Genomic DNA, 22,045 nt, shown 5'->3' on the forward strand with positions numbered 1-22,045 from the left:
CAATAAAGAAGTGAAAAAATAAATAAATAGAGAGAGAGAGAGAGAGAGAGAGAGAGAGAGAGAGAGAGAGAGAGAGAATATTAAGCTTATGAGACAGAGACTATTTGTGCCTGCAAAGCCTAAAATAGTTGCCATCTGGTCCCTTAAAGAAAAAGTTTGCTAACCCTACCTAAAACCTATCTAGTTAAGCTAAGAAAAACAACAACAACAACAACAAAAAAAAAAACCTCTGATGAGCAAAATACAGGCTCCACTTTCTACTATGGTGGGCTAAGCCCCAGGTGCTATGGGAGCTCAGAGGGCAAGCACCTGATTCTAACTTTGAGAGCCAGATAAAGCTTTCCAGAGTAAACAGTTTTAAATCCTGTGTTGGCAGGAGGTGGAAAATATGAGGTGGCCAGGAAAGTCAGAGAGAAAGTTTTCAAATGCCATGCTAAAAAGGCTGAGAACAATGGGGAAATATTAAAAAGTCTTAAGCAGTAAGTAACCTGATTCTATTTGCTCTATTAAAAAAAAAAAAAATTGTGGGAAGCATTGTTGAAAATAGATGGGAAGGGTGCAAGAATAGAGGCAAAGTTGGTATAAGAACACTTTTGCTAATTTAAATTAAAATGAAGGGGATTAACTAAGCACATGTGTCAAACACAAGGCTCGCAGGCCAAATCCAGCCTGCCAGGCCTTGCAATGTGGCCCGCACCGCGCTGTCATCACTGCACTCCGCTGTCAGTTTATGACATTGTCAGTTTATGACTGTTCAGTAAACCATTCGGCCCGCGATTTAGGCTGGATTTTAGATTTTAGCCCCTTCTCTGATTGAGTTCGACACCCCTAAACTAAGGCATGGAGAGGATAAAGAAGCAATTTCAAGAGACAATAAGAGAAGGAGCACCAGAACTTGATGGTTATCTATATTATATTAGGGAAAGTGGGTCAGGGTATTCTCACATAGACAGCTGGGTGAATGATAGTAACTATCCTTGAGATATGGAACAGGAGAATGAATAGGTTTGGAAGGAAGCCAATAAATTCAGCCACAGAAAAGATAAATTTGAAATGACTGAAATATTCAGTAAGTATCACATTAGTCTGGAGATCAGGAGGGAGTATGTGAAATGAGCAGAGAAAGGGGTCAGTCCCAACTCTTAAAAAATAAGCAGAGAAAGAGAAGTCAAAAAAGGAAACAGAGAAAGTTGTTAAAAAAGAAAAAGGGAAACAAAAAGAAAATAATTATCACAGAAGGAAAGAAAGAAACCTTTCAAGATTCAGACTGGTACTAAACATTGCTAGGTCTGTGCATTGCCATAGATATAAAAACTACAGGTATAAATTAAAAACCATAACCTTGAAGACCGGTTTGGCTCAATAGATAGAGCGTCGGCTTGGGGACTAAAGGGTCCCGGGCTCGATTCCGGTCAAGGGCATGTACCTTGGTTGCGGGCATATCCCCAGTGGGGGTGTGCAAGAGGCAGCTGATCGATGACTCTCTCTCATTGATGTTTCTAACTCTCTATCTCTCTCCCTTCCTCTCTGTACAAAATCAATAAAATATATTTAAAAAACAAACAAACAAACAAACAAAAAAACCACAACCTTAGGAACATTACAAATCTCTGAATGCCAAAAAAGACAATACCAAGGATGTATTTTGCATGTTAATACTATTGTCTGCCAGCAAGTATGTAACATATAGTATGTGATAAACATACACACAGTTTAGAGGGGGAAAAATACAGATGGATTTTGAATATAACCAACAAATGATGATCAAGCTCACCAGAATAAGAGAATTATAAAATAAAACTAAATAAAATACCACTTTTCACCTATCCAGAGATCAAAAAGTAAAAAATACTATGCTGGTTGAACATCTGCCCTCCATTGTGAGATTAACATGTCCCAGATAATGAATGCCCCTTCATCTGGTCTTGAAATGAGAAGACACATGGAACATAACTGAACCTGACCCACAACTTGTAGTCAAACCCAGCCAACCCACAGCCAATAGGAAGGCCCATGGGCAATAAATAGACATCTGTTGTTGGAGACCACTGGAATTGAAGTTGTTTCTAAAATGGAATTATCATAGCAAAGGCTAACAAATACACCAAGTATGGGAAAACAGCAATTCATACATTATTAGTGGGACAGATACAATGTGTGAAAGACACTGTCAGCCGCCTAACCAAAGTCTGCCTATCATTTCAATCTCTCACCTTGCATGCTTCATAATCCTTCCGGATATAGTGGAGATGTATCAGCCAATTCTGCTTCTCCAAAATAGGAAACTCTGGAGCTGGGCAGCATATTTTGACAAAACAAACAACACAGTTAATTGTAAGATTTTCTCTTTTATCACACTGTCCTCACATATAAACTAACCACAAACATTTTACAATATAACATTAAATTCTTCATGCTGCTGTCCATAACACAGTGCATCAAAAATGTAAATACTATTAAACTAAGAGATACAAGTCCTACTAGCACAAATTAAATATGTTTCTTTTACTTTTTGTAGCATATATTAGTTTTTCAAATAAGTTGGCCTGAAAGAAAATAAAATCATTGTTTGTCCCTTCTCCTCTCTCACTCTCCCTAGATATGGAAGGTAAATATGAAGACTTTTTAAAAATATTTCAGGAATGTTATTATATACTAAAGGCCTGGTACATGAAAATCCATGCACTCAGGAGGGGGATTCCCTTAGCCCAGTCTGCGCCCTTATGCAGTCCAGGACCCCTCAGGGGATGTCCACCTGCTGGCATAGGTGTGGAAACAAGCAAACTACTGGATATAGAGTTCAAAATCATAGTTATAAGGTTACTCAAGAATCTTCTAGAAACCTCTGAGGAACTTAGTGAGACCTTCAAGGATCTTAGTGAGAATGCCAAAAAAATGGGGGAAAATCAGTCAGAAATTAAGCATACAATGATTAAAATGAAGAATAATATACAAAGATTTAACAGTAGACTAGAGCAGTGTTTCCCAAACTTCTCTCATGATGAGAATCACCTGGTGGAGTAGTTAAAGTACAGATTCCTGAATCCCAACTAAGAAGTGCTAATTAGAAGTTTTGGGAACATATAGGTAAAATTGTATACTAGTTGGAATTCAGGAATCTGTATTTTAACAACTCCACCAGGTGATTCTCGTCATGAGAGAAGTTTGGGAAACACTGGACTAGAGGATCCCAAGAATCAAGTCAAGGATTTGAAATAAGAGGAAGCAAAAAACACCCAACCGGAAGAGCAAAAAGAAAAAATACTTTTCAGCATTTCATGTAATTCTGGTTTGGCAGTGATGAACTCCTTTAGCTTTTTTTTTAATTTGTGAAGCTCTTTATCTAACTTCCAATTCTGAGTGATAGCTTTGCTGCGTAGAGTAATCTTGGTTGTAGGTTCTTGCTATTCATCACTTTGACTATTTCTTGCCATTTCCATCTGGCCTGCATAGTTTCTGTTGAGAACTCAGCCGACAATCCTATGAGTGCTCTTTTATAGGTAACTAACTGCTTTGCTCTTGCTGCTTTTAATATTCTGTCTTTGTCTTTTGCTCTTGGAATTTTAATTTTAATTATGATGAATAGTAAGAACCTACAGCCAAAAATACTCTACCCCAGCAAAGCTACGCAACTAGTGAATCTAAAAACAAAGGGAATTAAAAAAAAAATCTGATGAACAATATTAACTGGTGAATATAATAGAATCAGAGGTATGGAAGGGGAGTGAACTGACGATTCTTGGGGAAAAAGGGAGTGGGGGGTGTGGGAAGAGATTGAACATAAACTGTGCACCTATGGATGAGGTCAATGGGGGGTGGGGAAAGGGCAGAGGATGGGGTGGGAACCTGGTGGAAGGGAGCAATGGAAGGGGAAAAATGAGGAACATTTGTAATAATATGAACAATAAAGATTTATTTAAAAAAATAAAAAAATTAAAATAAAATACCAACGGCATATTTCACAGACCTAGAAAGAACTCTCCAAAAATTCATCTGGAACAACAACAACAGCAAAAGACCCCGAATAGCCACAGCAATTCTGAGAAAGAAGGGTAAAGTAGGAGGGATCTCAATACCAGATTTCAAGCTGTATTACAAAGCCACTGTTCTCAAAACAGCCTGGTATTGGCACAAGAACAGGCATATAGATCAATGGAATAGAATAGAGTACCCAGAAATCGATCCAAATCCCTATGCTCAATTAACATTTGACAAAGGAGGCATGAACATACAGTGGAGTCATGACAGTCTCTTCAATAAATGGTGTAAGAAAAATTGGACAGATACATGCAAAAATGTGTAACTAGAACACCAACTTACACCATATACAAAAATTAACTCAAAATGGATACAAAACTTAAACATAAGAAGGGAAACCATAAAAATACTAGAGGAATCTATAGAAAGAAAAATCTCTGTCATATCCCAAAAGAACTTCTTCACTAATACTGCCCCTAGGGCAATGGAAGCTAAAGAGAAAATAAACAAATGGGACTACATCAAAATAAAATGCTTTTTTACAGCAAAAGAAACCATCAACAAAACAACAAGAAAGCCCACTGTATGGGAGAACATATTTGCAAATGTTATCACTGATAAAGGTTTAATCTCCAACATCTATAGACAGCTTACACAGCTTAATAAAAGGAAGATAAATGATCCAATTAAAAAATGGGCAATGGACTTAAATAGAATCTTTTCAAAAGAAGACAGAAGGAAGGCCAAGAGGCACATGAAAACATGCTCAAAGTCACTAATCATCAGAGAGATGCAAATCAAAACAACAATGCAGTACCATCTCACACCTGTCAGAATGGCTAACATCAACAAATCAACAAGTGACAAGTGCTGGCGAGAATGCGGAGAAAAAGGAACCCCCGTGCACAGCCCGTGGGAATGCAGACTGGTGCAGCTACTGTGGAGAACAGTATGGAGTTTCCTCAAAAAACTAAAAATGGAACTCCCATTTGACCCAGTAATCTCACTCCTAGGAATATATCCTAAGAAACTAGAAACACCAATGAAAAAAGGATATATGCACTCCTATGTTCATAGCAGCACAATTTACAATAGCTAGAATTTGGAAACAGCCTAGGTGCCCATCAGCAGATGACTAGATCAGAAAACTATGGTACATCTACACAATGGAATACTATGCTGCCATAAAAAGGAAGAAATTCTCATCATTTGCAGCAACCTGGATGGAATTGGAGAACATTATACTGAGTGAAATAAGCCAGTCAATGTCAGGATGTGAGCTCAATCCCCAGTAAGGGGTGTGCAGGAGGCAGCTGATTCTCATCAAAGATGTTTATATCTCTCTAATATCTCTCTATGAACTCAATTAAAACATTTTTTTTTAAATTAAGAATTGTATATTTATGGCCGAAACCGGTTTGGTTAAATGGATAGAGCGTCGGCTTGGGGACTGAAAGGTCTCGGGTTCGATTCCAGTCAAGGGCATGTACCTTGGTTGTGGGCATATCCCCAGTAGGGGGTGTGCAAGAGACAGCTGATCGATGACTCTCTCTCATCGATGTTTCTAACTCTCTATCTCTCTCCCTTCCTCTCTGTACAAAATCAATAAAATATATTTTTTTAAAAAGAATTGTATATTTATGAAGCAATAAAGAAAATGTGAACAATGACTGTTGATATTAAAAATGACTATTAATTTAAAAATAAAGAGTTGTATAAAAGTTAAAATATAACACTTGAAATGTGTATAAACCAAGTGAGCAGCGGTTAAAGGAAAATATAAAATACAAAATGCTTACAAAAGAAAAGATCTCAAATTAATTACCCAAGTTTCTCTCTTAAGAACCCTAAAAAAGAAAAGCAAATTAAACACAAGAAAATTTAATCTAATAAAAGGGTAACCATCACTCCGCAACAAAGATGGTGGCACCCATAGTGGCCGTGGCGGGACACAGAGGGAGGAAGGGCTTGGACACAATGCAGGGCTGCTGGACTGAGAGTGTGCTCTGAGCCGCTGCCGCACAGCTCAGGGCACACCTCTAGCCCAGGGGACACAAGAGGGATGCCAGGCTGAGGGCGTGCCCCCTGTAGCTGCCTCAGGGCTTAGAGCATGCCCCCAGTCCATCAGACAGAAGCCCAGCAGACAGAACGCCCCCAGCCCAGCGGACAAAAACACAGGGGGTCCTCTGCGCATGAGCTGCAGAGGAAACACCTTTTCTGATTACTCATTGCCTAAGCTCCCTGTATGCCACTTGTAATGTTCTTGGTAACTTGGGTAATAAGAATCCAAAAAGGTGATCTAGGGTTTTTCTACCACACTCTTGGAGGAAAAAACTAAGGCCCACTGCTGGAGGGGCTAAGAAATATATTCTGCCCTAGCCAGTTTGGCTCAGTGGATAGAGCCTCAGCCAGCTGACCACAAGGTCAGGGTTTAATTCTGATCAAGGGCATGTACTTAGGTTACAGCCTCCTCCCTGGCAAGGGCTCAGGTCGGGGCTCATGCAGGAGGCAAGCAATCAAAGTGTCCCTCTCATATTGATGTTTCTCTCTGTCTTTCCCTCTATCTCCCAAGCTCTCTAAAAATCAATGGAAACATATCCTCAGGTGAGGAGGAAAGGAAAGGAAAGAAAGACAAGAAAGACAAGAAAGACAGAAAGACAAGAAAGACAAGAAAGACAAGAAAGACAAGAAAGACAAGACAGAAAGACAGAAAGACAGAAAGACAGAGAAAGACAGAAAGACAGAAAGACAGAAAGACAGAAAGACAGAAAGACAGAAAGACAGAAAGAAAGAAAGAAAGAAAGAAAGAAAGAAAGAAAGAAAGAAAGAAAGAAAGAAAGAAAGAAAGGTCATATCATATGAAAATCACATCTTGAAAATGCCTAAAGAAAGTTGTCTTTTTTTGTGGCAAAGGGACTGGAGTTCGTGTTAATGAAAACACCTTGGTGGTTGCAGCAGTGGCAGCAGCAGTGGGGTGATGAGGCTGGCCCCTTCCCCTGATCAGCCCAGTCACCTGCCACAGAGGTGAGGCCAGACTGCAGCTTAGGACATCCTCTGTGGGCTCCCTGTCCGTAAGATGGGGCAGGCTGGGCTGAGGGACCTCCCCCCTCCCAGTAGACAAATTTTGTATACCAGGCCTTTAGTATTAGATGATAAGAGCAGAAACCAATAAAATTGAAACAGAAAAGCAAAAGAGGAGGGGCGGGGGGAGACAAAATCAAAAGCTCATTCTTTGAAATGATCAATAAATGTATAAACCTCTAGCCAGACTGATCAAGAAAAAGACAAAAATTACCAAAAGCAACAATAGAGGGAAGATTATTACACATCTTTCAGATATTAAAAGGAAAATATAGGAGTATTATAAACCTAATGCCAATAAACTTGATTAAGCCGAAACCGGTTTGGCTCAGTTGTTAGAGTATCAGTCAACGGACTGGAAGGTCCCAGGTTTGATTCTGGTCAAGGGTATGTACATTGGTTGTGGGCACATCCCTGGTGGGGGGTGTGCAGGAGGCAGCTGATTGATGTGTCTAGCTCTCTATCCCTCTCCTCTCTGTAAAAAATTAATAAAGTATATTTATTAAAAAATAAATAAATAAACTTGATTAAACTAGATGAAATGAACAAATTTATTTGAAAGGAAAATATTACCAAAGTTCTCTCCAAAGAAATATATAATCTGAATAGTTCCACATCTACTAAAGAAATTTAGTTCATATTTAAAAACCAACAAAAGAGAGAGATCCAAGATGGCTGCGCCCAGGTAAACACCTAGCTGCAGCCGCACACAACAATTTCAATAAAATACAACTAAAATATAAAATGGATATTACCCAGAACTACAGGAAAGTCGACTGACTGGAAATTCTACAACGAGAAGCAGGGAGAAAACCAGAAGGAAGCACGGAGGAGCTGTAAAAGCCCAAGGTACGGAGACAAGCGGCGCATGGAGAGGACGGAGCCGGAGAGGAGGGAGGCCGAGTGCCTGGCTGGCGTTCCCTAGCAGGAAGGAGATAAACACTCCGACTGTGTTGGGCCCCAGTTCTGACTGCTCTGAACCCCAGTTCTAGGCCAGACCCCGGGGACCCAGGCTCATCCATAGGGAGCTGGGATGTAAGGCGGAACCCTGGGGGAGCGGCGAAAGGAGGTCCTGGCAACGTGCACATTGCGCGCAGAGAAGGGACGGTCGGCTGTGCCGCGGGATTGCCCTGGCCGAAAGGAGACTGGGGCTCCAGTCTGCTCTGAACACCACCTCCAACTCCACTTCCAACTGAACTGAACCCCAATACTGGGCTCATTGGAGGAGAGCATAGACTGTTTGGCAGCAGGCGAAAATCGAGGGCACCCATCTCTCAGAGGCGCTTGCAGCGAGTACTGAAGGACCCGCATAGGGTGGGGCTGACGGAAGCCAAGGCTATAGGCTCCACCCTGAAATCCCCTCCCATCTGTAACTGCGAAATGCGACAACAAAATAGATCACAAACGAAAGAAATGGAGGACAAAAAGCGACTGGATATAGAGTTCAAATCTACGCTTATAAGGTTTTTCAAGAATTTCCTAGAAAAGATGGATAAGACCTATGAGGATATGAAAAGAGATCAACTAGAATTAATAAGGAGTCAACAAGAAATGATAAGGGATCAACAAGAAATAAAGAATACATTGTCTGAAATAAAAAATATTATACAGAGTCCTAAAAACAGAATGGAAGATCGCAAGAATCAAGTCAAAGACTTGGAACATAAAGAACCAGAAGACACTCCTCCACAGAAGCTAGAAGGCAAGAGAATCCAGAAAATTGAAGATAATGTAAGAAACCTCTGGGACAACTTCAAGCGAACCAACATCAGAATTATGGGGGTCCCAGAAGACGAGAGAGAGCAAGATATCGAAAACATACTGAAAGAAATAGTGACAGAAAACTTCCCCCACCTGGTGAAAGAATTAGACTTACAAGTCCAGGAAGCACACAGAACTCCAAACAAAAGGAATCCAAAGAGGACCACACCAAGACACATCATAATTAAAATTCCAAGAGCAAAAGACAAAGAGAGAATATTAAAAGCAGAAAGAGCAAAGAAGGTAGTTACCTATAAAGGAGCACCCATACGATTGTCAGCTGACTTCTCAACAGAAACCATGCAGGCCAGAAGGGAATGGCAAGAAATATTCAAGGTGATGAATAGCAAGAACCTACAGCCAAAGATAATCTATCCAGCAAAGCTATCACTCAGAATCGAAGGTCAGATAACGAGCTTCACTAATAAAAAAAAAGCTAAAGGAGTTCATCACCACCAAACCAGAATTATATGAATTGCTGAAGGGGGTTCTTTCAGAAGAGAAAGTAAACAAAGATAAAAATTATGAACAACAAATACGTAACTATCAACAAGTGAATCTAAAAACCAAGGAAATTTTTAAAAAAAATCTGATGAACAATATTAACTGTTGAATATAATAGAATCAGAGGTATGGAAGGGGAGTGAACTGACGATTCTTGGGGAAAAAGGGAGAGGGGGGTGTGGGAAGAGACTGAACATAAACTGTGCACCTATGGATGAGGACAATTGGGAGTGGGGAAAGGGCAGAGGGTGGGGTGGGAACCTGGTGGAGGAGAGCAATGGTGGAGGGGGGGAAAAAAGGAACATTTGTAATAATATGAACAATAAAAACTTATTTAAAAAAAAAAAAAAAAAAGTAAAAACCAACAACAACAAAAAAAATTCAGGCCCAGATTACTTCACTGTCACATTCTAGCAAACATTTAAGAACAAAATAATATCAATTCTATACAAAATCTTCCAAGAAATAGGACAGAAAATAGTTCCTAATTTGTTTGAGGCCAGCATAACCCTGATACCCAAAATAGACAAAAGCATCACAAAAAATAAAAACTATAGACCAACAACTTTCATGAACACAAGTATGAAATCAATAACAAAATATTAGCAAATTGAATCTGACCATATATAAAAAGATTACTATATCGTGACTGTGTGAGATTTATCCCAAAATGCAAGGTTGATACAACATTCCAAAATTCAATGTAATCCACCATATCAATATATTAAATTATGGGTTATGGGAGTCAGAAATTAAGGGAAGATTAAGAGCACGTTGTTATTACCTCGATATTTTAGGGGCCAGTGTCACCTCCATGCACAACTCCAAAGCATCATTTTTATTGCAGTCTACATGAATGATATTCCTGCCACTGTGTAATAATACAGTTGTATTGCAAATGTATTAAATGGTTGCCCAAAAGGCAATGCAACCTTGAGCTGGGCTAACATAAATAAAAAGTGCAGATGAAGAGATTTTATCTTCTAGACATTCCATATGGCCCCGTTCACACCATACCTAGAATATTCTACTTAGTCCTGAATTCTATACTTCCTAGGATACCAACACATTTCACCAGAAAACAAAAGCAATAATAGCAAAGTGTTCTAAATATCTCATGTGAAGAGTTGAAAAAAACTGGAAATGTTTAACCTTCAAAAGAAAGGGCTTAGGAAGCATATACTGAACTTTAATTATTAGCTTATACTCTATACTAAAGGCTTTGTGCACAGACTTGTTCAGGGCGTGTCTGGCTTATCTCACCCAGTCCCAATTGGGGGCAGCTTGCCAGGGAGGGACCGTAGGAGGTTGACCAACTCTGAAGGGACCATGAGAGGACTTCAGGGTGTTTACAGCTTGTCTCACCCAATCCCGATCAGCCAGACCCTGGCAGCAAGCTAACCTACCAGTCAGAGTGTCTGCCCCCTGGTGGTCAGTGCACATCATAGCGACTGGTCAACCAGTCAAATGAACGATTGGACACTTAGCATATTAGCTTTTATTATATGAGATACCCTGAAGACTGTCAATCCAGAGGGCAGAATCAATGCCCCATTTATATTTGTATTCCAAACACCTATCACTAGTCCTGGAATCTAGTAAAAAGTATTCATGAGGTTCAAGAACAGGAAATTCTAAACTTCAATAACAGAAATAAAAAAGCAGTTACTTTGTAGTGAAGAAGGGAGAAAGAACTAATGAGAAGGGGCAGGACAGGACTATTAAATTTTATAGCATAGTTTGTATCTCTTTTCCTCATAGCTATAAACTTTGTATCTTATTAATGTAGATTGGGCATGGGCCAATTCTCGATTGGTATATACTAATCACAGTTCTCCCAGTCTAGGAATCAATGAAACCTCTGGGTTTGACTCTAGAGGAAGTGTGGAAAGAACAATGGAGAGATAATCATAATACCACTACCTCCACCTAACTAGCCAAATTACCCTGGTGATTGAATGAAGTAATACATAAGAAGATTTCTCATGCCCAGAAATAGTATAAAAATATTAGCAATTATGTTAAACTAGAGGTCCATGCATGAAAATTCATGTACTGGAGGGGGGTTCCCTCAGCCCAGCGTGCCCTCTCACAGTCCTGGAGCTCTCAGGAGACGATCCCATGATCAGGAGAAGGCCACAACTGATCACATCTCTGCTGCTGCAACTGCCAGCAGTGCAAGCGTCAGCCATCCCTGGTTACCTGAGCCTTGGGTGGCCCTGGGTGACTGGGGGACTCCAGAGGCAGGCACATAGTAGGGCTGAGAGGATTGGGCACAGCCATCTTGTGGCTGTGGGCACCGTCATCTTTGAGAGTGTGTCAGTCAATTAGCATATTCCCTCCTTATTGGCTGTGGGCACCACCATCTTTGAGGCAGGGCAGTCAATTAACATATTTTCTCCTTATTGGCTACTAGAGGCCCAGTGAACAAAATTCGTGCACGGCGTTGGGAGTGGGGTGTCCTCAGCCCAGCCTGCATCCTCACCAATCTGGGACCCGTCTAGGGATGTCCAAATGCCCGTTTAGGCCCGCCCGCTTGGATCGGACCTAAATGGGCAGTTGGTTAACCCTCTCACAATCCAGGACTGCTGCCTGCCTGCCTTCCTGATTGTCCCTAACCACTTCTGCCTGCCAGCCTGATCACCCCCTAACCATTCCCTGCCAGCCTATTTGTCCCCAACTTCCCTCTTCTGCTGGCCTGGTCACCCCTAACTGTCCTCCCATGCAGGCCTGGTTCATCCCAACTGTCCTCCCCTGCTGGCCATCTTGTGGTGGCCATCTTGTGTCTGCATGGGGGCAGAATCTTTGACCACATGGGAGCAGCCATCTTGTGTGTTGGAGTGATGGTCAATCTGCATATTAATCTTTTCTTAGATAGGATAGAGGCCTGGTGCACGGGTGGGGGCAGCTGGTTTGCCCTGAAGGGTGTCCTGGATCAGGTGGGGGTTCCCATGGGGCAAGGGGTGGCCTGAGCGAGGAGCCTGTGGTGATTTGCAGGCCAGCCACGCCCCCTGGTGACCCAAGTGGAGGTCCTGGTTATCTGGAATTTACCTTCTACAATTGAAACTTTGTAGCCTGGAGCAGAGCCAAGCCTCCTGCTCACTCCATGGCTGGCAGCCATTTCTGTTGGTATGTATCTTCTATAATTGAAACTTTGTAGCCTGCAGTGGGGCCTGGGCTGGCCAGGGTGTGCGGAAAAGCATTGCTTTCTCCATTGCCCGGGGCAACCCTAGCTTCCTGCTCTTTCCAACTCTGTGGCTGCCGCCATTTCTGTTTGGATTTGTTTACCTTCTATAATTGAAATTTTGTAGCCTTGAGTGGAGGCCTAGCCCCGCAAGGGCAGGCGGAAAGCTTGGCTTCCACCATTGCCTGGGAAACCCAAACCTCCCTCCTGCTCTCTGTGGCTGTAGCCATCTTGGTTGGGTTTATTTGCATACTCACTCTGATTGGCTGGTGGGTGTGGCTGGTGTAGCAGACCAGTGGTTAATTTGCATATTACTCTTTTATTAGGTAGGATGGGTGTTGCCATCGTTGAGGTTGGGGCAATCAACATATTTCCTCCTTATTGGCTGTGGGTGCTGCCATCTTTGAGGGCAGAGGAGTCAATTAGCATATTCTCTTCTTATTGGCTGTGGGTGCAGGGCAGGGCAGTCAATTAGTATATTCTCTTCTTATTGGCTGTGGGCGCCACCATTTTTGCAATGGCGTGAGGGTCAATTAGCATGTTCCCTCTTTATTAGATAGGACTAGAGGCCTAGTACACAAAATTTGTGCACGGGGGAGGGGTGTCCTTCAGCCCGGCCTGCACCCTCTCCAACCTGGGACATTCCTCTCACTGCTGGCTCCTAACCACTTACCTGTCTGCTGCCTAATTGCCCCTAACCACTTCTGCCTGGCAGCCTGATCACCCCCTAACTGCTCCCCTGCCAATCTGATTGACACCTAACTGTTCTCCTGCTGGCCTGATCACCCCCAACTGCCCTCCCCTGCTGGTCCCACCTCCTCCGCTGGGACCTGCCTCCTCCTTGCCACACAGAGCAGCGGGACTCCCAGGCCTCACCATGGGGAGTGGCTGCTGGGACCTGCCTCCACTGTGCATATGGCCATCTTGTGAGAGCCATCTTGTGATGACATGAGGGTGTGACGCCACCTAGGCTATTATTAGTATAGATACTAGAGGCCCGATGCACAAAATTCATGCCTGGATATGGTCCATAGTTCTGGCCTGCAATCAGGGCCATCTTCCTCAACCCGCCCACCATCACCACCCAACTCCAGTTCCCCTTTCACCATGAGGTGCCCTGCCCCCACTATGGGTCACCCTCTGTGTGTGGGGTGACTGGCAGGGTGGGAGCCTTGGCCTGGTGTCACCCACATCCCCTGCCACCTACACCCAGACCCCATTCACCATCAGGCAATCAGAGCCTGCTGGCAAGGGAAAACGACCAAGAGGTAGTCAGTGCACCTCATAGTGGCTGGTCCAGCTGTCGTTCTGGTTGTTCCGCCGTTAGGGTCATTTTGCATATTACCCTTTTATTATACAGGATTGGAGAATTACATCTAAATGTAACAAATAATCAAAATTACATATGTACTGCTCTTTCAATGAAAGATATAATCCTGGAAAACACTTGAAAATAAATTCCTGAAAGGCAATCAGATTTTCTAACTTACATTATAATTTCAAAGAATAACAGAAACGCCCCGAGTAAACTAAACAATTTATTGATAAATTAAATTTCAAACTCTTAACAGACTATAGGAAAAGAACATGCTGCAAAGGAAGTATAGCCTGGTGAAATAAGAAGTTGAGGCATAGGAAAATATCCAATACTGTATTAACCTACAACTTGATGCAAACCTTCCTAAGACTATTATAGGTAACAAGTGAAGATAACCTATTCCTCTAAATAAAATATGTCATATTCCTATCAGATTATAAAATGTACTTCGTACAGTATAGGTCCTTACCAAGTTAGGCTTCCCAGACTCAATTTTTGTAAAACCAAACACATTTATTTAACATATACATGAGATTATTGAGGCCTCATATGTACTTATGGGAATTTTAGAGTGGTTTTTTCACAAGTGGAAAATTAGTACATATTTAAAACCATTTAAACTCATTTACAGGTAAAAATCAACCTTCCAATATCTAACAATTCCATAAAATAAAAACTAGCTATGGAAGAACCCAATAATAGTGCTTTCATCAACAATCATATTTTGAAAAGCTCTAATGCATATAGAAAATATGCATTAATTAAGAAATAATAAGAAATAATAAGAGAAATCTGCAAATATACAATGAAATTGTATACAGACCTTTTTTCAGGTGGGGTTTTTGAGATTCAGCAGCTGCAGGAAACTGAGTTCTCTAAAATGAAAGAATCTATATTAATGTACTAGCATAAATCTTGCAAACTTAAGCATTCAAATAACAATCAGTAGCTTTCCAATAAATCCATTAACTGCATACAGGTACAAAGAATTGTCCTGAATATAGTTTAAAAAACAGAGGTCAAGCAAACCATTAATAATGTAAAATGCATATTAAGGAGAATCCAAGATGGCTGCTCGGGTAGGCACCTAGCCACAGCCACACACAACAATTTCAATAAAATACAACTAAAATATAAAATGGACATTACCCAGAACTACAGGAAAGTCGACTGACTAGAAATTCTACAACGAGAAGCAAGGAGACAACCAGAAGGAAGCGCAGAGGAGCTGTAAAAGCCCAAGGTACGGAGACAAGCGGCGCGCGCGGAGAGGACAGAGCCGGAGAGGAGGGAGGCTGAGTGCCTGGCTGGTGTTCCCTAGCGGGAAGGAGATAAACACTCCGACTGTGCTGGGCCCCCAACTGCTCTGAACCCCTGTTCTAGGCCAGACCACGGGGACCCAGGCTCATCCACAGGGAGCTGGGCTGTAAGGCGGAACCCGGGGAGCAGCGAAAGGAGGTCCCAGAGGTGCGCACACTGTGCACAGAGAAGGGACGGCCGGCTGTGCCGTAAGACTGCTCTGGCGGGAAGGAGACAGGGGCTCCAGACTGCTCTGAACGCCACCTCCAACTCCACTTCCAACTGAACTGAACCCCAATACCGGGCTCATTGTGGGAGAGCATAGACTGTTTGGTAGCAGGCGAAAATCGAGGGCACCTTTCTCTCAGAGGTGCTTGCAACAAGTACTGAAGGACCCTGAGTCTCAGGAGTCGAATAGGGCGGGGCGGACAGAAGCCAAAGCTGTAGGCTCCACCCTGAAACCCCGCCCCATCAGAAAAGCTGCCTGCGAAAATGCCTAAACCAAATAGATCACAAACGAAAGAAATGGAGGATAAAAAGCGACTGGATATAGAGTTCAAAACTACACTTATAAGGTTTTTCAAGAGTTTCCTAGAAAAGGCCGATAAAATAAATGAGACCTATGAGGACATGAAAAGGGATCAACAAGAAATAAAGAATACATTGTCTGAAATAAAAAATATTATACAGAGTCCTAAAAACAGAATAGAAGATCGCAAGAATCAAGTCAAAGACTTGGAACATAAAGAGCCAGAAGACACTCCTCTGCAGAAGCTAGAAGACAAGAGAATCCAGAAAATTGAAGATAATGTAAGAAACCTCTGGGACAACTTCAAACGATCCAACATCAGAATCATGGGGGTCCCAGAAGATGAGAGAGAGCAAGATATCGAAAACATACTGAAAGAAATAGTGACAGAAAACTTCCCCCACCTGGGGAAAGAATTGGACTTACAAGTCCAGGAAGCACACAGAACTCCAAATAAGAGGAATCCAAAGAGGACCATACCAAGACAAATCATAATTAAGATTCCAAGAGCAAAGGACAAAGAGAGAATATTAAAAACAGCAAGAGCTAAGCAGGTGGTTACCTCTAAAGGAGCACCTATACGATTGTCAGCTGATTTCTCAACAGAAACCATGCAGGCCAGACGGGAATGGCAAGAAATATCAAGGTGATGAATAGCAAGAACCTACAGCCAAAAATACTCTACCCAGCAAAGCTATCACTCAGAATCGAAGGTCAGATAAAGAGCTTCACTAATAAAAAAAAGCTAAAGGAGTTCATCACCACCAAACCAGAATTATATGAATTGCTGAAGGGGGTTCTCTCAGAAGAGAAAGTAAATAAAGATAAAAATTATGAACAACAAATACGTAACTATCAACAAGTGAATCTAAAAACCAAGGAAATTTAAAAAAAAAATCTGATGAACAATATTAATTGTTGAATATGATAGAATCAGAGGTATGGAAGGGGAGTGAACTAATGATTCTTGGGGAAAAGGGGAGAGGGGAATGTGGGATGAGACTGAACATAAACTGTGCACCTATGGATGAGGACAATGGGGAGTGGGGAAAGGGCAGAGGGTGGGGTGGGAAGGGGGGGGGAAAGGAACACTTGTAATAATATGAACAATAAAAATTTATTTAAAAATAAAATAAAATAAATTTTTTTAAAAAAGTGGAAATGAAAAAAATCCTCCATTTGTATTCTCTTAGTTGGTATTAAATATGTATTTGTGGGTGAAAAAATAAAAATAAAAAAAATTTTAAAAAATAAAATGCATATTAATAATATAAAAATACTTATGTGTATTTATCATTTATAATTATATATAGGATAAAATGTGCTAAAAAAATATACTAATTTCTTAGACATTACATATTAGTATTATATGTAATGCTATACTTCTCAGCAACCAAACCAAAAAAGTGATAATTTTAATAAAAGAGAGTTTATGAGTTAGAGCTGCAGCATTTGGAGCAGATATGAATATGCCTTCTCAGAAGCTTCATAGGAGGAAAAGCAGTGACAACGAAATTCTCATTCTTTGCACAAAACTGGATGAATGACTTCTACCTAGAGCCAGAATTCTGATATGAACAATATTTTTTTTATATTTCAGAGATGGTGCACCCCCCACCAAAAAGCACAAGAAGCTGCTTCCAATCTTAAAAAGTAAGAAGCCTTGGGAACTTGTGCTGGTGATTGGAACAAGCATTAGTGCTGCAATTGCAACTCAGGTTCCAGCCCTAAAATCCTGGAAGGGGTTAATTCAGGCCTTAAGGATGCTGCCATTGATTTTGAGAAGATGAGCGCAAAAAATTTCAGAAATGTCTCCATGGAGACAAAAATCTATCACTCAGAATCGAAGGCCAGATAAAGAGCTTCACAAATAAAAAAAAGCTAAAGAGTTCATCACCGCCAAAATAGAATTATATGAATTGCTGAAAGGAGTTCTTTAGGAAGAGGAAGAAAATAAAGATAAAAATTATGAACAACAAATATGTTGTTGCCTATTCAAAGACTCTCCTTGTACTAGTAATGTTCGATATACATTTTTCAAGAACTGTTTATATGAAGTATTTAATGGCTTGGAGTAAAAATGGAAGACTCTGGAAAACAGCTACTTCAGTCAATTTTCCACCTGATGAAAAGTGGAGCCCTGGTATTGACTACAAATTTTGACAATCTCTTGGAACTGTATGCAGCAGAGCAGAGAAAACAACTTGAATCCTTGACCTTACTGGTGGAAAAAAGGCTTTAGAGTGAACTCAAGAGTAAGTAGAAGCTTCTGGGGTTATACCAACCACAGTGGCACTGTCTTTAACCAGCAGGGTATCAGAATGTGCTCAGGGACAATGAAATTACAAGAGACTCAGAAACTCTATGAAAACAAGTCATTTCTTTTCCTGGACTGTGGCTGGACTATGGATGATACCACTTTCTAAGCCCTTTTTGTTAGAGGCTGTCAAGCATAAAACTGACTTAGAATATTTCATACTGGTTTGAAGGAGATGTAGATGATTTCAAGAAGCTTTAAGAAAGCGTGCTGGATAAAGGGGTAAGGTCATCTACAGAAATGAATATGCTGATCTTCCAGAATATTTCAAGCAACTGGCCGGTGAGATGTTCATGAATGGTAGATCAGGGATAGTGAGAAAAGGTTCACTTGCAGCACTCAGTGAAATGAGAGTGGCAGTACATGAAAGGGCTACAGAAATCACTACCATTAGACCAAGCTGTAAGGCCCTATCATGGACAGCATTTAACAGTAAACTTACAAGGACTCAACATAGATCATAGGAAGAACCAAAACCCAGAAGTTGAAGGTTGGAGGTATGGGAGGGGAGAGGCTCATTCCAACTTAATCCTTCATGCCAGTTACTTCTTGGCCTGTTCTGATTCAAGAATAACAAATTTACAACAGGACCCAGATTCAACTCCCCACCCCTAGGCTAGACATACTTGTGTCCACACAGCAGATCAGTGTGATATCCACTGACCGACTGCATGAAAGACTTGGGGTATAGATGCCATGGAATTGCCGTGGCCCTTGTTGCAGTCTTTTTCTCTACAGTTGGTTTTTCAATGAAGCTTAATGTCTTTTTTAAATAAAGACTTGAAACTCTAGTTTTCAGCATCTTTTAGAGAGTACCGTACTTTAAATAACTGAGCTCTATTAAAAGCTTGTACCTATAAAATTTTAAAACATTTTAAAAGGAAGCTTATGAGGTCAACTACACAGAAATTGTATAGGACTCAATAGTAGGAGGGAATTATTTTTAAGTAACACATTATATTAAATAAGACCATCCCTCCACCACAAAAATGGCGGCGCCAACAGTGGAATCATAACACAAAATGGCTGAACCCACAATGGAGTCCAAGTTCTTGTAATGAGCCTTAACAAGAAATCAGCAGGAACCTGAGGCTGTGCCCCACCCCCATCCCCACCTGGCAAGGCTTCAGGCTGTGCACCCCCACACACACCTGGCAAGGCTTGATGGGGGCCCTCAGGCTGTGCCCCCTGCCCCAGTGCCAGGCCAGGGGACCTGAGGCCGTGCCCCCCACACTCTATTGCTGGGCCAGAAGACCTCAGGCCGCAACTTCCTCCCAGCAGGGCTTGATGGGGGACCTGAGGCTGTGCTCCCTGCCTGGTGGCAGGGCTTGACAGGGACCTCAGGCCATGCCTCCCACCTGACAGGGCTTGACAGGAGATCTCAGGCCACTTCTCCTACTCGGCAGAGTTTGACAGGGGACCTAAAGGTGCACTGCCTGGGCTGGGGAACCTCAGGTCATGCCCCCCACTCCAGTACTGGGCCAGGGAACCTGAAGCTGCACTCCCCCCCACACACACACACAGTGGGGTTTTACAAGGGTAAGACCAGCCAAGTCTGGATCTAGTCCAATGGCGGGGGGCCGGCTGAATCTAGACCCAGGTCTCACGCAATTTTGAGGAGCATGTGGTGGGTGGGGACTTGACTCCGGGTTCTGTGGTGTGCCCCAGACTCTGACAGGAGGAATATTTTCATATTTATTTTACTAATTTTCTTTCATCTCTGACACTTCTGTTGTAGAGAAAGGGCAAATAGCAATATTAAAATATTTCCTCTAATTAATCCCCTTTTAATGAACACGAATTTCATGCACCAGGCCACTAGTATAGTAGATAATAGCTTACATTATAATTGCAAAGAAACTTCAAATGGATCTTTCTACCTCCTATGTTTTATATGATATGGTATAATATGATATGAGCAAATATAACAGCTGAAAATTTCCATAAATAATGAGATACGAATTTTCAGATTCTGGGTACTCAACCAATCCTGACCAGGTTAAATGAAAATAAAGCCACATTTAAATATATCACAGGGACTCACACCAGAGACACTAAGACATTCTTAAAAGCAACCAAGAAGCCCTGCCAGGTGTGGCTCAGTTGATTGAGCATCATCCTATGCACTGAAAGGTTACAAGTTGGATTCCTAATCAGGGCAGATGCCCAGGTTTCCAGTTCAATCCTTAGTAGGGGGCAAGCAGGAGATAGCCAATTAATGTTCTGCTCTCATATCAATGTTTCTCTTTCTCCCTCTCCCTTCCTCTCTCTTTAAAAGTTAATAAAAATATTAAAAAATAAATAAAGCATGACCAAAGAAAAACATATCACCACATTACCTAAAAATAAAGGATAATTAGATTGACAGCTGACTTCTCAATAATTAAAAATGCAAGATAGTATCACATTAAGACATTATAAGAATAACTAGAGGCCTGGTGTACAAAATTCATGCATGAGTGGGGTGTACCTCAGCCCGGCCTGCACCCTCTCCACTCTGGGATTCCTTGAGGGATGTCCAACTGCCAGTTTAGGCCTAATCACATCCCTCACACAATCCGGGGCTGCTGACTCCTTACTGCTCACCTGCCTGCCTGCCCGCCCAATTGCTGCTAATTGCCCCCTAACTGCTCCCCTGCCAGATTGATTCACATCTAACTGCTCCCCTGCTGGCCTGATCACCCCCAACTGCCCTCCCCTGCTAGCCTGATCTCACCCCCAACTTCCCTCTCCTACCAGCTGGATTCCCCTCAACTGCCCTCCCCTGCTGGCCTGATCACCCACAACTGCCTTCCCCTGCCAGCCATCTTGTGATGACATTGCATAAGAACATTGCATGAGAGCATGATGCCACCTAGCCTTTTATTATATAGGATTACTACCAAATATCCAGTGCTAAGTAAAATAAATGCTAATCTAGATAAAAGGTCAGCAAAACCTATAGCCTAAGGTCAAATCCAGCCTGTTTTCAGAGAGAGTGGAAGAGAAAGGGAAAGACAAAGAGAAATATTAATGTGAGAGAAACACATCGATTGGTTGCCTCCTACACAAGCCTCAACCAGGGCTCGGGCCAGGGAAGAGCCTGCAACCAAGGTATGTGCCCTTGATTGGAATTGAATCTGGGACCCTTCGGGTCTATAGGCCAACACTCTATCCACTGAGTCAAACTGGCTAGGGCTCCAGCCTGTTTTTACACAGCCCACAAACCGGCTGAATGGCTTTTGCACTTTCTAATGGTTTAAAAAATTAGCATTTCATAACACATGATAATTACATAAAATTCAAACTTTGGTGTCTATCAACAAAATCTTCTGTCACACTCACGTGTTGACATATTGTCTGAGGTTGCTTGTTTACTACAAACTGACTAATTTAGTTACTTGAGAGAGACTATATGGCCCACAAAACTCAAAATATTATTGACCTTTTAAAAAACCACTTTGCCAACCCCTGTTCTTTTAAACTCTTAAACCAATCAACTAACTTCAAAAAACAATGGCAGATTAAAATAATTTTCAGACAAGTAAAATTTGAGTGTTTAGACTCACCAAATAAACTTATAAAGGATATACATTATATAAAGGGAAAATAGCACCAGAATGAAGTAAAATGAGCAAAGGAATTGATAAAATATGGAACTTTTCTAAGTATCTACTGACTGAATAAAAGAAATAATCAAAACTATAATTTTCATCCAGCCTTTTCCCCTTCATGGGACCAAGGCTGGAAGGAGTCACTGCCTCCCAGCCTTCTGCTCCCCTCACTTATACAAGTTCTTGGTTCAGGCAAGCAAGTCCTGGACATAGAATGGCCCCAGAAGCTCTGCAGCCACCTCCATCTCAAGGACAGCATTGTCACCATGGGTTGATGGCTCCAGATATTGCCCACCAAGTCTTGCAACCTGCTGCTCCCTCAGCAGCCACGCACCTTCTCTACGGCGGCCCTCACTCAGAGGCACCTGGCTGAGCCAGCGGAGAGCTGCTTCACCTAGGAGCAGCACAGCAGGGATGAGCAGAAGGAATATACCTATAGATATGTAATAACACAGTGCTGTACTTTTGCATGTAGCAATCA

At 41.8% G+C, this 22,045-nt stretch overlaps 1 protein-coding gene and 1 pseudogene across 9 annotated transcripts in view; one reads left to right on the forward strand and one right to left on the reverse strand.

The window, feature by feature from the left end:
- Positions 1-22,045, reverse strand: part of BBS4 (Bardet-Biedl syndrome 4) — a 164,466-nt gene that overhangs the window by 109,884 nt on the left and 32,537 nt on the right. For 5 of the 8 annotated variants that reach the window (XM_084898034.1, XM_084898035.1, XM_084898033.1 and 2 more), the window contains exons 2-3: positions 14,650-14,701; positions 2,214-2,293 (exon numbers count right to left, since the gene is read on the reverse strand). In XM_084898034.1, the coding sequence (XP_084754160.1) occupies positions 2,214-2,293; positions 14,650-14,701 (132 nt within the window). Of the gene's footprint in view, positions 1-2,213; positions 2,294-14,649; positions 14,702-22,045 lie in introns of those variants that run through there. The other 3 variants (XM_084898039.1, XM_084898036.1, XM_084898037.1) reach the window with 2 other exon arrangements.
- LOC311612291 (protein FAM118B-like) lies at positions 16,860-21,839 on the forward strand (annotated as a pseudogene). Its single transcript has 4 exons — positions 16,860-16,867; positions 17,255-17,542; positions 17,656-18,253; positions 21,757-21,839. The product of its transcript is annotated as a protein FAM118B-like (transcript).

This window comes from Pipistrellus hanaki (genome assembly GCF_964339955.1).
Source record: "Pipistrellus hanaki genome assembly, chromosome: 1".
NCBI classification, from domain to species: Eukaryota; Metazoa; Chordata; class Mammalia; order Chiroptera; family Vespertilionidae; genus Pipistrellus; species Pipistrellus hanaki.